At 46.5% G+C, this 12,530-nt stretch overlaps 1 protein-coding gene across 1 annotated transcript; it reads right to left on the minus strand.

Annotated features, from left to right (window-relative positions):
• Window positions 1-854: 854 nt before the first annotated feature.
• Window positions 855-11,999, minus strand: LOC133224219 (somatomedin-B and thrombospondin type-1 domain-containing protein-like). Its single transcript, XM_061375586.1, has 5 exons — window positions 11,695-11,999; window positions 9,331-9,525; window positions 8,372-8,450; window positions 6,456-6,632; window positions 855-1,819 (listed from the first exon to the last, which is right to left on the minus strand). The coding sequence occupies exons 1-5, from the start codon at window positions 11,921-11,923 to the stop codon at window positions 1,702-1,704; spliced, it is 798 nt and encodes a 265-aa protein (XP_061231570.1). The 5' UTR covers window positions 11,924-11,999; the 3' UTR covers window positions 855-1,701.
• Window positions 12,000-12,530: the final 531 nt, after the last annotated feature.

Raw genomic sequence — 12,530 nt, forward strand, 5'->3', positions numbered from 1 at the left:
CCAAGAAAATGAAACTGGCTTCCAGCTTGACAGAAATTCCTCATTGCAAAAACTGAAATGATGTACACTGGTTATTTATTCCCAAGCCATCACTCAGAGGATCACATCCCTCTGCCCACAAACCAGCAAGTACTCCTGAACAGGCCACAGGTTAGTGACAGATTATGTCAGATGATGAAGCATAAGCCTTTATTTTTCCTTTTCTTTAAATCTTGTTACTCTGGGATGACATCACCCCCCTGTGAGTCATTAATCTACAGAGACAGCTTGTAAGATACAATGAAAAGCAGAGCCTTGCTCTGAAATCCCTACTGTGCTGGCTAAGAGGCATCAGGCACTTTCTGACCGCTCATCACCACACTACACACTCCTCTGAGCATCTCAAGCATGTATCCACAGTGCCCTTTAGTATTTCCATGAAAGACCCTCAACTTGGTCACTAGACGAGTTTCATGATCCAAATCTAGTCAGACATGAGCACTAAAACTCTCTTCCAGAACCACCCCCAGCCACTCACCTGGGTTTTGACAGATCTAATTACCTAGATGCTCACCACTGCAGCGCTCTACCGCAAAGTGTCCTTTCTGTAACTTTGTTTAAGCAGATTCAGAAGTATGTGTATATTAAAAGAAATACCACATCCACTTCTGCATAGTGGTGGGTCATCATCCTGGACTTCCAACTATAAGTCCTGGAAATCCTGAAGTTCTGGATCTGGACAGCAGCAACTTTTCCTCTAGTCTTACCTCCTGGAGCAGAGGAGTCAGCTGCAAGATTGGCTAGAACAAATTAGGCAGGTTCAGAAACTAAAGAGATGGAAGTACACAGATTAATCAAACAGATACACACTGGGAGAACATCTCCAAGTCTCTTTTATTTTCATTTATAGAAAAGTATGAATATAAATCATGGAATATAAAGAAAATATTTCAAATATTTTCCTAGTCAAAAATACAAGGCTATAGCTAGATCTCCTGGTGCAGCTGGGATGACTTTCAATTCAGAGCCCCAGGACTGCACTGTATTTTGGGGCAACTCAGAGGTGCTCCTTGAAACCTTAAGTCCAAGTCCAATTTATCCCTGATACCTTCTATTCTCACAGATTTGAACTGGCTCGTTGCTAAGTTTTGCCATTATCTCAGCAGCACAAGATCAACCATCAACCCTCTGTAAGACTGAGGATCAATATGAAATGATGAGACCAGGGAGGGTGAAAACAAAAGGAAATCATATACAAGTATAAGCAGGAAGCATCCATGAAGAAGTGCTACTGCCATGAAAAGAAGGCACTTGAGTTAATTTATTTTGCATTGTTAATTCTTCATTGAGACTTTAGAAAAAATAATAATTAACCCTGGGCTCATACAGAATTTTTTGTCCTTATTCATATTTGGTGAATTCTTGTTCATCTCAAGAAAGGGGGAATTTGCAAGATGCCATCAGGGTCAGACAGGCCTCTCTCAGGGATGGATGGGCACAAAGAGACTGGCACTTCACAGCCAGCCTCATGTCTTTGGAAACTGAGGAGTACACCCAGACAGAGGGGATTCAGGGTCCACTAGTACAGACAGAAACCTCTTGAAGTTAAGAGGCATAACCTCTGACATGGAGAACTTGTTGTTTTGGTTGTGGTTCCTACCGCTGCCGCATGCAGGTGCCAGACAAGACATCACAGCACTTGCTTGCTGAGACTGTCAGAAGTCAGATGAACAAGAAGCTGTGAACAGAAGGACAGGAGCAAGCGTCCAGCTGGCGAATTCTCTTCCAGGTTCCCTTGCAGCGAGGGTTCCCTACTGCCTGCCAGTGCAACAGCTGATTCCTGAAACAGTCATAAGAGGGGAAAAGTTAACGTGTTGCAGCTCCACTGCAGGGTTGTCACTTGTACTTAAATCAGGCTTCAATCACCCAGTAAATCCCATTTAGTTTTCTAACATCCATTTTCACTTTATGAACCCAACTCTGCCTTTCTACTGCTGTAAAGAAGCATCAGCCACAGTGACCCCCATAGGATTATAGTAAAGTAAAGCCACAGCCAGTAACACTGGACTGGAAGAACCTGGAGCAGCACATACTACAGATGTCAAGTCTAAAAGGATACACAGAAACATCTACTTGAGATGCCCAGCATTGCATGCAACAGCTCACAAAGCACACTGACAACCCCACAACCCCTGTATTGAAACACCTGACAGGTTGCAAAGTGGGCAAAACACCTCCTTCTCCATTTTTCTTTATAACACCATGCTCTCTCTCAGCAGGCAGAGCTCTATTGCCACCCACTGCCATCAAGATGCTGAATGAACACAGCGGAGGTCTGCGTGAGCAGGTGCGGGGACATGAGCATCTCTGGATAACCACATTAGTGAAACGCTTGCCCAAGCTTTTCCACCTTGCTAAGAGCTACACAATAACACAACTTCTGGATGGCAGCTGGCTGGAGGTACCAGACACACAAGTGCTGGAACAACGTTATTTACAGGCCTCTTAAGCAGAGAACAACAACCAACCAACCTCTTTTCTCCCAGGCAGTCCATCAATACCTTGACCAGAACTGAACAGAGAAATATCTTATTAAAACAAGCAGATCCACAGGCCCTTTTCCATAATCAGTGGTTGCCCAAGCAATGCTGGCCTATCAGTGACAGAAACTGAAACTTTTGTTATAGCACTGCCAGATTTCAGCATTTAGTGGTTTAAGGGAATTCCTCACATCACTGTGTCCCAGCCCTGACCTTTGGAGAAGCATAAATACCACAACTGGATCAACTCTTGCCCTGTGCAGAGAGCTGCCCACAGAATAGTCAACAGACCTCTAACTTCTGCTTGTTTTATAGTTCTGTGAAAACTGGAATTATTGATCTAACTCCACAAAGATAACCCTGCCCTTGGTTTAATGAGATGTCATGCTCCAGAGCAGAGGTTTATGCATCACTCATGGTTGGAGAAGGCTCACTGCATTTTTCTTTTGGCTTGGGGTCATTTCAAAATACCAGAATGTGCACAGAGAGGATTAAGATTCCAGATAAAGCAGGCAGCGCACAGAGCAGTCCCATATCCTTCAAAGCTCTGGGCTGCAGTTTTACCTTTAAAGGGCTTTGCTCCTTAAACACGTAAGCTAAACTTGCTTACTCTCATCTTGCTGGTGGGGAAGGCAAATACTGACTTCACTATAAATCAAGCATCCTTTCTCTCCCTCCACTCCAAGAGCATGGGCATAAACTGCTGCAGTCTGGATATGTTTGTGCTACAACCACTACATCCTTTGCTCCAGATGATGAAGAGCAACTGATGCTCCTAGACACAGGCTGAGTAACAATTCCACAGATGTCAAGTCTGTGCTTTATTTGTAGATCTTTCAGAAGATGATCCAAAATGAACAAATCCCTTTCCTAGCTTCATGCTCTGCCTTGTTTAATCTTGTAACCTTCTAGAAGAAAGAAGCCAATGCAAGTGAGATTGTCCTAGTGCCCTCACCTGATGGCCATAAACCAAGGACTTCAGTAAACCTCCTGCACTTACATAACAGGGGTTAAAATGAACTAGCATTTTCTACAGAGTAGGAGACAGGTGGAAGGCACAGACAACAAGCATCTCTCTTTAACTTGGAGCATTTATAAAGCCAGACTCCACTTAGACACAAGAAGATAATTAGGAAATACTCACCAAAATATACCAGCATTGCTGAGTTTAAAATAAACTCTGTCAGATGTTTTCCTTCCTGAGAGTCACTCTTGGAACAATATCTCAGGGAACTAAATGCTGGCACAAGCTGTCGAACTGACAGGGTGAGAAGCAAAGCACAGGCATGGTGTGAGTGGGATGGCAGCAGCTGTGAATGCTTCCACACACAGCCCCGGCCAGCAGCCCCAGAGAGCTGGGGTCAGCAGCATCACCACTGCCCTGGGGCCACCATGAACTCTCCACATCTCCTGGCAGAGTTACACTAGCAAAAATTCACAGTGAGGGTGAACCGAGTACACAGCCAGAGACTTCTGAGCAGATCTGGGCAACCTCAACACATGCTGCATCCTAAGCTCTGGCACCATCCTCTTTCTCAGGGCAACAGCTGCATTCCCGTCTTCTTCCATCTTTGTTTACAAGCACCACATTTATGCCTTCCATACCTGGCCATCACACCCCAGCCTGAGAATCTCACCATGCAACCCCTCAGAGCACTGCTCCCTTGCAAGGCTGCATGCTCAGATATGGCCACTTACTCTAACAGAAGGCAGAAGCCTTTCCATCGACATTTCCCTCATCCCACTCAATGGCTGTTCCCACCAACAATACAATTATTTCCTCAGAGATCAGGGAGGTCAGTTTTTTCCTCCGTGAAACCCAGTGAAAAAGACTATTGTTTCTGGGAACAAATAAGGGGATAGCTCTGTTCGTATAAAGAATACCTGTAGTAAATACTTGCACTTCAGATGTTTGCATCAAGAAAATCAAGCAAAATACCCAACACTGGACAACAATTAATTTAACCCATGGCAGTAAAGTCAAATAGTGCTAAAGAACACCACACCATGCCCAGAAGGTTACCTATTTAGCAGACACGTGGGAGTTATCCAAAAGATCCACATGAAATGTAAGAGAGGCTTCACACACATGATGAGGAAGCTGCAGACCAGAGATATCATTCATGTTCCACCTGCCAGTCACTTATCTCTGACAAAGCTGCTAAACAACTGCTGGTTCAAGGAGGCTTAAAGTGCATCTCCATTGCCTTTTGCAGATGGGAACTTTGTCCACTGCTCAGGCCAGCCCTGCCTGTCCTCCAAGCCTATGCTACTCCTCTGCCAATAAATCCAAGTGAACATACACAGTACCTCAACTTGGCACAAACACAGAGAGCTCATACTAGCCTTGAAAATGACAGAGGCATGTCTTCATTTGACATTATAGGCAGTAATACTGGAGGGATAAAAGCTCACTGTGTCAAAGGTTGGCTTTTCTGCTGGTTTTCACATGCCTATAACAAAATGGATCCACCAGTTCATTTTACAGACACCCAGCAAGGCTCTGGGAACTACTTCTAGGCTCTGCTCAATTGGGATGGTTTTAAACCATCTGCTGAGAGGTGGGCTGAGTCCTGACTTCAGTGAACCAGTCACCACCCAACTCCATTATCACTACCCATCTCCAGCCTTAAGCCTGCCAGCACCTGGCAATCAGATCATCATGCCTAAAGGGCACAGTCCCATTTTCTTTGTGCTTCCATTCCATGTACAGTGCTGTTCATGAGATCAGGTGAATGAAAATGCCTCCTCTTTTGCAGCCCAATGAGGAAATGAATTCCTGAATACATTTTTTATTTTGCTTAATCTGATGTTCTTGCCTGGCTCCAGGGTTTTAGTAAAATAACATTACTGTAAGCTTTTATAATTATTTATATGTTGAATGCAGGTTAAGAGCTACTCCCGGGCACACCAGTTAATATTTTCTTCTTTATCTTAAAGCTTTTGGAACATTTGCCTGTAACAAGCTGAGGCAGGGAAGAAAAAGCCTCTAACACGACTTCCTCTTACTAAAAGCCTGTAAAAAAACCCTGTCTAAAAAGGCCATTATTGGCAGTCTTGGTAGTACAATATATTATGTGCTTGAGGCCTGACAATCCTAGTTTAGTTTCTAATTCAAATGAATGTCCTTGTTTCAACATTTATATAAGTTTCAAAAACATTCCTGCCTAGAATAATGGGCAATGATTTTCTCAGGCAGGGATGATTTAATAAACTAGCAATAGGGTTAAAAGTATCAGGATAAAAGCAGTGCAGAAACTGTGCCTCCAGTGACCACAGCAGAAAATTGGGAGCTAGAACTCTTCTGTTGCTGGCTCTGCCACAAGTGTGTTTCACAGCTTCAGGTCAGTCCCTTCATCTGTGTTGGAGTATGCCCAACGTGTACAAGCTGTGTGGTCACCATCAGTCACCCCAAAGCTTCTTCAGCTTTCCAGGGAGAAGATGCCAAAAGTACAAAGATTCAACTGTACTTCCATCCAACCTCAGGTGCCAGCACATACCCCAAGCGCCTGAGCCAGCTGCCACTCCCTAGAAACACTAACAAAGGATCAATTGTAGGAACAAAATCCCCAGTGCTTAAAAATCAGAAACAGATTTGGTTTCATCTGACATCTGACAGCACTGCTAACCTTGGAAGCATGGCTGGAGTGTCTTTAAAACAAAAAGACTCCAGAAGTGTACCACTTAAAAGTCAGTGAGATTTAGCAGACTAAGTGCAGGTACTCCCACACTTCAGTCCTGGCTCTGCAACTGGTTTACTATGTGAGCTTCACCAGGTCATTTCATCTCTCCAAGAAACACACAGTATGCAACAAAGACCAGTTAATATATGTACAGTGCTCCAGAGAGCTGTGCTGTGCATTGTGAAACTGGGAAAAGCAGATCAAGAGACAAGAATTAAAAATTTTACACAAAACTAAAAGCTAAAACTCTTACTTTTTGCTTCCACTGCCATCCCCGTAACAGTGTAGACTTCTGGAGTCTAAAGCTGGGTGCTGACACTCCACGCAGACAGTGTGGCCCTCCCTGAGATACTGCATCCAGTGAGTGTATGAGTGGTGGCTGTGCAAGCACTCTGGCATGATGGCCACAAGCTGGAATTCAACACAGTACCTACAACCAAGAAAACCAAGTAGGTTAGCTCAGTAACCAGATTAGAGACCTCCACGGGACTGGGTGAATAAACTGGGTGACCACAGATCACTAAGAAAACCAAAAATCAAACTATTCTACACACAAGACTATAAAACCCGGAACATACAGTGTACCTGCATTGTGACAAGGTTAAATGGGAACTAAACCTACTCTGTTGGTGTTTCCAACTAACATATCAAAAAACATCAGGTATTACTGGAATCTGTTTTTACAAGTAGAGACACAGATTAGACAAGTATTTCACTAAAGTCAAGAAAACCCAACAGACAGGTCTTCTGATTCCAAGTCTGGTATCCGTTTGTTGCACCACTTATCATCTGCTCTGTTACTTGCAATGGGTTTTGTGGAGCAACTTGATACAGGAGCTAAGATTTGGTCTGTAGAAGTTTTCCTTGTGATGATCTCCCTCCTAAAGACAGAGTGAGGTTGTCATATTCCAGTGGGAGGACCACCAGATCACATAGCACTTCTGCCCTGCTCAGACTTGTCTGTGCTTCAGGCTTTAACCAAACCAAAACCAAAGATGAAAGCCCAAAAGAACTGGCCTTGTTTGGAGGGGAAAACCAAAGAAGCTCTGTAATGGTCTACAAGCCCAGTAGAGAACTGGGCTCTAGTCTAGACTGGTTCTGTCTCAATCATCACAAGGATTTTCAAACACCTTCAGGAAGCACACTAAATCATGTAAGCAGTTTGCTTCCCTGTCTTATCTGAGGGAAGGACAGCAAGGATGAATACACATGCAGTAGAGCTGTGCTCACGTTTTTGAATTTTAGAGAGAAAGCTCAACTAATGAGGAGACCAAGGGAGGCATAGGGTGAACAGATGTTCTTCCCTTCAGACACTTAAGCTAGGAGGATGGATGCACTCATGCACTATGGAAATGCTTACATATACAACAGCACGTGGGGAAATTAATCAACAAGTGAATGGCTGCTTTGTGCTGCAAAAGCAGCTCTGGGAAACTTCACACAGTGTTTACAGGAAAAGCAGCTCTCAACAAGAACCAGGAAAAACCCAGGACTGCAGTAAGAACCCCTAGGAACATCTAGCTTGCAAAGCTGTGTACGAGGGGCTACACTGTGGAAGATAACCTTTCCCATATCCACTGTGTCACTGTTAGTGATGACCCCAAACTGGGAAAGAAGAGAGGGAAGGTTAATGCCAGCTCCTATGTGTCTGAGATGCCAGCCTGGAAACTGCAGCAGAGCTTTCTGTACAACCATGTCTGTACCTGTGCTGTGCAACAGTGCTGCAGAGGAAAACAGGCAGTATTATAGCAAGGGAGCTGAAATGGGAAAGGTGCTTCCCATGTAATCAGATAGCAAATTCTGCCCCTTGTGAATTTACCCCATTTATTTAAAACAAAAAGCAAATTGCACCAGATTCCACATTGGGAAGAGCTGAAGTGAATAGTCTTTGGCTGACTGATCACACAAACTTAAACAGCAGTGATGCCATGAACAATGAGCTGAATTTCAGTCTTGTACTGGCCTTACATCAAGGCAGAGCCACAACCTTCAGACACACTGTAGATATTGCTGTCATTGAGGGGAGAGCAGCACCCTGCTCTAGTGAAGCACTGCCCTTCTGCTGTGAAATGCCAATTCTGACTAGCAAAAAGCTGGGGCCAAAACTGCAACCAGAGAAACATTGAAGGTAGAGTATAACTGGGCCCCTGTGCTGAGCCTCCAACTTACCCTGCTCTTTCATTGCCATCAGCTGCAGCTCTCTTTTTCCTCGCTTTTCCAAACCCTCCTGTTGTTATTAACGCTGGGACTGTGTATATTAAAGAAAGAGTACATAGTGTAAGTGGCAATACTACACTAAGGCTGTTTACGTTTGCAAAACAGTAAAGATTGGCCTTTAATGTCATATGGTTTTATCTTCAGCAGGAGATAAAAACAGTGGTAACTTTGTATTTTCATATTATCCGTGACCATCAACCATTTCACTGAAAAAAGAATCTGTTTGTTGCCAGATATTTGCATAAGCAGCATAAGCAGGCACAGCCAAAAGACAGAGCAGGGGGACAATATTCGCTTAATACCAACTTTAAACGGGTTTGAAGAAGTCAGTTGTAGCCAGCATGCAGACTGGACAGATTTTGAACCCAAAATACCAGCAAAAATGACAAGCAGTTCTTCTAAAACTCACTACAGGTAGGTCATGACAAATGGATTTGAACAAACCGTAATCAGGCTTTGTCTCTAGAAACTAGCTGGAAGTCCCCTTTGCCTGCACTCTGCTCCAGAGCAGAGAAGTCATATCATGCCTTTGATGGGTATTGCTCCTTTCATGACTTTTTGCAGGTGACTCATAAAATCTAAAAAAAAACATTAAAAAGTGCTCCACACCCACTTACAATGCCAGAGATTTACACTCGTATACATGAGATCACAACAGGTCTGTAATATTTCACTTTAGACAGCAGATCACAGCAAATGGCAGGCACTCCCTTCAAACACTGTCCTCAGAAGGACATCTCTAAGCCTCTGTGTAAAGCTCAGTTCTCTGTTATACCAGACAGGCCCAGAGCAAACATGCTGCTGTCTGAAAACAACTCTTTTCAAATACAGTGAAGAAAGATCAGCTCTGCTGACCCAAACAAGAGTCCTCCCCCTGATTACCCAGACACTTACATTTTCAGTGGACTTACTCAGGGACTGTTTGCACTCTGTTCCTTGCTGAGTCCAGTACTCCACGCAGCCAGCCCTCTCCTCCAGAGGAGGGCATGCCTCTCCTCCATTCCTGGCCTCCTGGATGATGTGTCTTCTCCGAACGCGATACGTTGTCTTGCAAGGCTCTGCACAGCCACTCCAGACACTCCACTGAGATACAACGCAGGGGATAACTGGAGGAAGAGTAACAACCAGGGATGTGGAATGTTACAGAACTGACAATGACATCCCTGCTCCAGAAATGACACTTTTCAACGTAGCTCAGAACAATCTTCTTTACCTGTCCCACAGTTGTGTTGTGCAGCACCCAGCATGCTCTGCTCTCAGGAAACTACCTGCCCAGAAGCTCCAGCCATCCAGGGGCCAGTCACCTCCCTTTCCTAAACCACTGCAAGCCTCCCCTGCAAACTGGGACTTGTACCAGGTGAACTGAGAAGAGTTTTAGAAGTAGATGAGGTCAAATCCATTAAGAGCCTCTATGCCCAGCATCTTACAGTAACAGACATTCACACTCTGATTTACAAAGGCATTCAAAAGCCTGTGCCTCACTGATTTTAGTGGGACATATGCTCCCAAATGCTGCTGTGAAACCGGCCTTTCTGAACAGCTTAATGCTTGTCCACAGGACACAGATAATCCCTAATTACTGCATTAACCTCAACTGAAACTGCCCTTGTCTTCAGAAACTTTAGGAAGATCTTTCAAATGCTATTGCTCTTTGTCTAAAGTCAACATAAGCAGCTTTTTTAACCTATTCAAAGATTAGGTATTAAATCAGTTATCTGAGTAATTGAGACATTTCTTATATGCAGCAGTGCACCACAAAAATATAAAAAGCCTGTGCATAGGCCTGTAGGCTACCCAATATTATGACCCTTCTGTGCATCTGATGTATGTGGAATGTTCTGCTCTCTTCAGTTGTGTTTGGTATCAGATAATAATGCCTTTTCCTTAATATTCTGCATTACAAGTCACTTTATTAAAGTAACTCTTCAGTGGTGGGAGAAATAAAACTACAAAAAAAACGCCAGGCTAAGGCAATACAACTCATAGCAGAACTGGGTTCCGTATGTCCAGCAGAATGAATCACAAGAAATAACACAGAAATATCTCATTCTGTGCAAACCCCGCTTCCCCGCCTGATCTCCGTAAGCAAGATGCTGCTATTCCCCCGGCGAGCCACAGGATGGCACCGGGCTGGGCGAGCACACCAAGGGCTGCAGCTGGGACACTGGCACTGCTGCCAAGGCACCCAGCACAGAAAGAGACCAGTGAATGCCCTCTGCCAGCCCCTCACAGTGCGCAACAAGGGCCTGCGAGCACGTTTTTCTTATTACTCTTCCATAACATGAACAACAGACACGAGGGCTCCCTGTTTATCCCTGTTATCCCTAATGACTGCTGAGAGCAACAGGATTCACACACAGTGGTACTCAAGGAGTACCCAGTCATGTTCTGATATCAAAGGCAATGGGGCACCCATCCACTGCACCAGGACAGAGGTGAGGCAGGTTTACAGGATCCTGTGGGCATCAGTTCCATGCTCTCTGCCCCACCTGGGAGTTGTTGGTCTGCAGACCCACCAGCCTGTCCTCATTCCCAGACACAGTTTGTTTAAAGCACCTTGCAACAAACTTATTTCCCACCCATTTTCCAACTCTCTCTTGAATGGAAAAATGCAATTAAATCATAGGAACGTCTGCCCATTTGCCTAGAGTAAAACTGTGCTAAGGCACATGCATGCGTGTTTGAAAAAAAGAGGAAAAAAAAGCATTATGTGAGCAGGTAAGACACTTTGAGGATGCTGTTTGTGGGAAAGGGAGTATGAGATTGTACCACTCGTTAAATAATTCACCTCCTTAATTTACATCCACACTTTAACAGAAGACATTTAAGGAGAGAGTGCTGTTGTGCTCCTGGGAAATGCAGCGCTGCCAGCGGACCCCAGCATTCAGGTGCATGGGCACTGCTGTTGAGTGTCACATCAAACGCTGTGGCCGCTGATGCTGATGCCTTTTGCAGGGAAGCACGGACTAACAGGAGCAGCAGATTTGATCCCATCCACAGTAATTCAGTCCACAAGAGGGAAAGGGACTGGGAGATTCTGACTCAGACAAGAAACGTCCTGCTTCACTTCCTACCCTGCACAAGCACGCTGCACCGACGTGACCTGGCAGGTACCTGCCGCTGGGGACCCTGAGAGCCACAACCCGGGCGGGGAGTGCAGTGTCTCCAGCATCGCTTCCTCAGCCACCTGCACCGCGCCTGCCCCTCCCGGGAACCAGGCAGCCTGAACGCAGCCAGAGCCCCTGGGTACGGGCACAGCCCCACCGGCCACTCACCTGGGCAGGCCTCGGCGTAGTCATGGCAGCAGTCCAGGGTGCGGGCGCAGGCCTGGTCGCAGTAGCAGGGCCCGTGGGAGCCGTCGGGCCGGCGGCCGGTGCTCAGGCAGGTCGGGTCGCGGCCCGGGCAGCACAGCCCGCGGGCGGCACAGCCGGCGGCGGCGCGGCGGGGCAGGGCCGGCAGCACCAGCAGCGCCAGCAGGGCGGCCCAGCGGGGGCAGCCCGCCATGGCGGCACGGAGCCTTCGCCCGCCTTCGCGCCCCGCCGCCCGGCCCGGCTGCCGGCTTAAAGGCGCTGGGTGTGGGCGCTGAGGGGGAAGGAGCCGGCCCGCCTACCCGGGCCCCGGCGCTGCACGGGGGAAGGCGGCGGGGCGGGCCGGGCGGGGCCCCGGTGCCACCAGCGCGCACGGTGCCTCGGCTCGGGGCCACCGCCGCTCCCAGAGCCGGCAGAGCCCGGTCCCCGCCGCTGTACACGGGCAGGTGCGTGAGCCGGGCCGGCCGCTCGCAGCTGCACCCTGTGTGCCAGGACAGACTGACAGTCACGGGAACCCTGCACACAAATACCCCTGGTTCCCCCGGCGCGACCACAACGCTTCTTTGCCTTAACCCTGGTGGCATCGCCTAACGACCGTGCGTCCAATAGTTCCATTTCTGCAGGCTTAAAAGCTAAAAGGTATCATTTCCTCACTGCTAGCGTTTATCAGCCAAAAATCACAAAGATTATGATGAAAAACTAATTATAAGAGACCATTTCTTGCCAGGTTTGACTTCAGCATACCTCAGGAGCCGTTCAAAACCTGAAAGTACTTCACTCCCAGTACAGCAGCTTTTAAGAAA

Source organism: Neopsephotus bourkii, unplaced genomic scaffold (assembly GCF_033783945.1).
Source record: "Neopsephotus bourkii isolate Nb327-2 ecotype Australia unplaced genomic scaffold, CSIRO-AGI_Nbou_v1 NB_1663, whole genome shotgun sequence".
Taxonomy (NCBI): domain Eukaryota; kingdom Metazoa; phylum Chordata; class Aves; order Psittaciformes; family Psittacidae; genus Neopsephotus; species Neopsephotus bourkii.